At 47.9% G+C, this 2500-nt stretch overlaps 1 protein-coding gene across 1 annotated transcript in view; it reads left to right on the forward strand.

The window, feature by feature from the left end:
* Nucleotides 1–1552: 1552 nt before the first annotated feature.
* EAH_00055510 (hypothetical protein, conserved) overlaps nucleotides 1553–2500 on the forward strand; it is a gene marked incomplete at both ends in the record, with an annotated part of 1430 nt that continues 482 nt past the window's right edge. Inside the window, one exon of the mRNA XM_013397643.1 lies at nucleotides 1553–2500. This exon is cut by the window's right edge and continues 355 nt beyond it. Within this exon, the coding sequence (XP_013253097.1) occupies nucleotides 1553–2500 (948 nt within the window).

The following is a 2500-nucleotide window of genomic DNA, read 5'->3' on the forward strand; positions in this document are numbered from 1 at the left end:
GTGCAGCGGTAGCTTGCAGCGGTTAGTTGCAGCTGCTGCCGCTTCTGCTGCAGCAGCTGTTGCTGCAGCAGCTGTCGCTGCTGCAGCTGTTGCTGCTGCAGCCTTTACAGCATTTGAACAGCACCTGCTGCCGCCAGTTGCTGCAGCAACAGCAAAGTGCAGCAACAGCAAGCTGCAGCAGCAGCAACTTGCAGCAGCAGCAACCTGCAGCAGCAGCAAGCTGCAGCAGCAGCTTTAGATTTGTGTTTGGGGTGGGTTAACTCTTTTTGTGTTTTTGTTTTGTTTAAAATCTTAATTTTATTTTTGTTTTTGTGGCTGCCGTCTTCTCTGCTTTGTTGCTGCTGCATTTATTTGTTTTTGTTTTATTGTTTTATTTTTATTTTAATTATTTTCTGTTTTTGTTTGCTTTGTTTGTTTATTTTATTTATTTATTTTATTTGTTTTGTTTGTTTTGTTTATTTTATTTATTTATTTATTTATTTTCGTGGGTTTTGTTTTGTTTTGTTTTTGTTCGTCTGCAAAAGTAAACAGGCACAGCAGCAACTGCAGCAGCAGCAAACTGCTGCAGCAGCAAATACAGAGAGCAGCAGCAGTTGCAGCAATACAGCAGCAACTGCAGCAGCAACTGTAGCAGCAAGAAACAGACTACAATTACAGCAGCAGCAGCAACCAGAGGCAGCTGCAGCAGCAAAGACAACAGCAGCGACAAAGATAACGCAACAGAAGCAGCAGCAAAGAAAAACACAACAGCAGCAGCAAAAACAAGAAGAAGTAGCAACAACAAAAGCAGGAAACAGCAGCAGCAATACTAGACAAAAACAGCAGCAGCAACAGCAGCAACAACGAGAGGTGCTGCTGCAGTAAGCAGCATAATAAACAAAGTGAGGACAGAAAAAAGAAAAGAAATTGAAGTAGAGTAAATTGAATTAAACAAATTAAATAAAATAAATAAATAAAACAAACAAAAACAACAGAAACATACAACGGGGCCTCCGCCCCCACTCAGTCGCCTGCGGTGTTGCTGCTGCTGCAGTGCAGCGGCAGCAAATAATAAATAAACAAACAAGTAAATAGAACCCCAATTGAATAACTAAAATAAAAGAAGAATTTAGAGTTAATTTATTTAGAAAAAGAAGCAGCAACGCATACAATAAAATACTGCAGCAGCAGCGCAGACAGACCCGCCGCTAGCGCTGCTGCTGCTGCGGCTGCGGCTGCTGCTGCTGCTGCTGCTGTTGCTGCTGCAAGCTGGGGCCCCTCTAGTGGCTGAGGTGTCTCTCGTTTACTGCAGTTTAGTTTTTTAAATTATTTCTTTCATTAAAGCTGAGGTAAATCGCAAAAGAAAGAAAAAATAGGTGCTGCAGCAGAGGCCCCCTCATTTTGATGTCGTCAGCAGCTGCGGTGTATATACACTTGTTCTTTATATTCATTCTTGCTTGTTTTCTTCTTTCCTTGTTCAATAATTGACTCTTATTCACCCTCTTTAGGGTATCTTTTCTCTCTTATTCTCCCTATTTAAACAGCTAGCTAGCTAGCTAGCTAGCTAGCTGTCATGGCTTACCAGCAGCAAGACCCCCCTCTTAGGGCCTTCATAGGCGACAGCCCAGCACTTAGTAAGGTCTCTTCTCTTTCTTCTCTGCATTTCCCTCTTCCTTCTTTAAACACAAACATCGACAGACGCACTCAGGAGCTCGACACGAGAGACAGAGGCCCGCCCTACATTAGCAGCAGCAGCAGCAGCAGCAGCAGCAGCAGCAGCAGCAGCAGCAGCAGCAGCAACAACAACAACGGCGGCTACCAGTACCCTCCAGATGGGCAAGATCATGTAGAAACGCAACAGCAAGGACGTCGCAGCAGCAGCTGCTGCGGCGGCAGTAACTGCAGCAACAGCTGCTGCTGCAGCAGCAACTCCAGCAGCAGCAACTGCAGCAGCAGCCCTCGCTTCTCCCGGGCTGGGGGAGCGCAGCTGCTGCATCATGCCGATGCCTTTGACAGGCAGTCTCCTACGCACTACACCCCTTTCACACAGCCTATATCGCAGCAGCAGCAGCAGCAGCAGCAGCAGCAGCAGCATCTCTACAAGCAGCAAGAACACAACTCGCAATATTACAGCCAGAACCAGCAGCAGCAGCACGCCATGCAGCCGCAGCAGCAGCTTCACCTGCAGCAGCTTCCTCAGCAGCAGCAGCAGCAGCAGCACGTTATGCAGCCGCAGCAGCAGCTTCACCTGGAGCAGCTGCCTCAGCAGCAGCAGCAGCAGCAGCAGCAGCAACATGCTGGAATGTCTGATGCTTCTCTAGAAGATTTGTCTCCGCTGCATTTGTCTTATATTAACCAGAGAGGAGCAGCAGCAGTCTTTCAGCGCAGGGAGCAGCAGCACCATGCACATATATGCGGCAGTGAGGCTCTTGCTGCTGCTGGCAGCACCGATGTGGGGCCAGCTGCAGCAGAAGCAGAGGCAGCAGCAGCAGGAAGCAGCGGGCTTCAGGCTCCTTCTCCT

Source organism: Eimeria acervulina, genomic scaffold, assembly GCF_000499425.1.
Source record: "Eimeria acervulina Houghton genomic scaffold, Eah_scaff1102, whole genome shotgun sequence".
Classification (NCBI taxonomy): domain Eukaryota; phylum Apicomplexa; class Conoidasida; order Eucoccidiorida; family Eimeriidae; genus Eimeria; species Eimeria acervulina.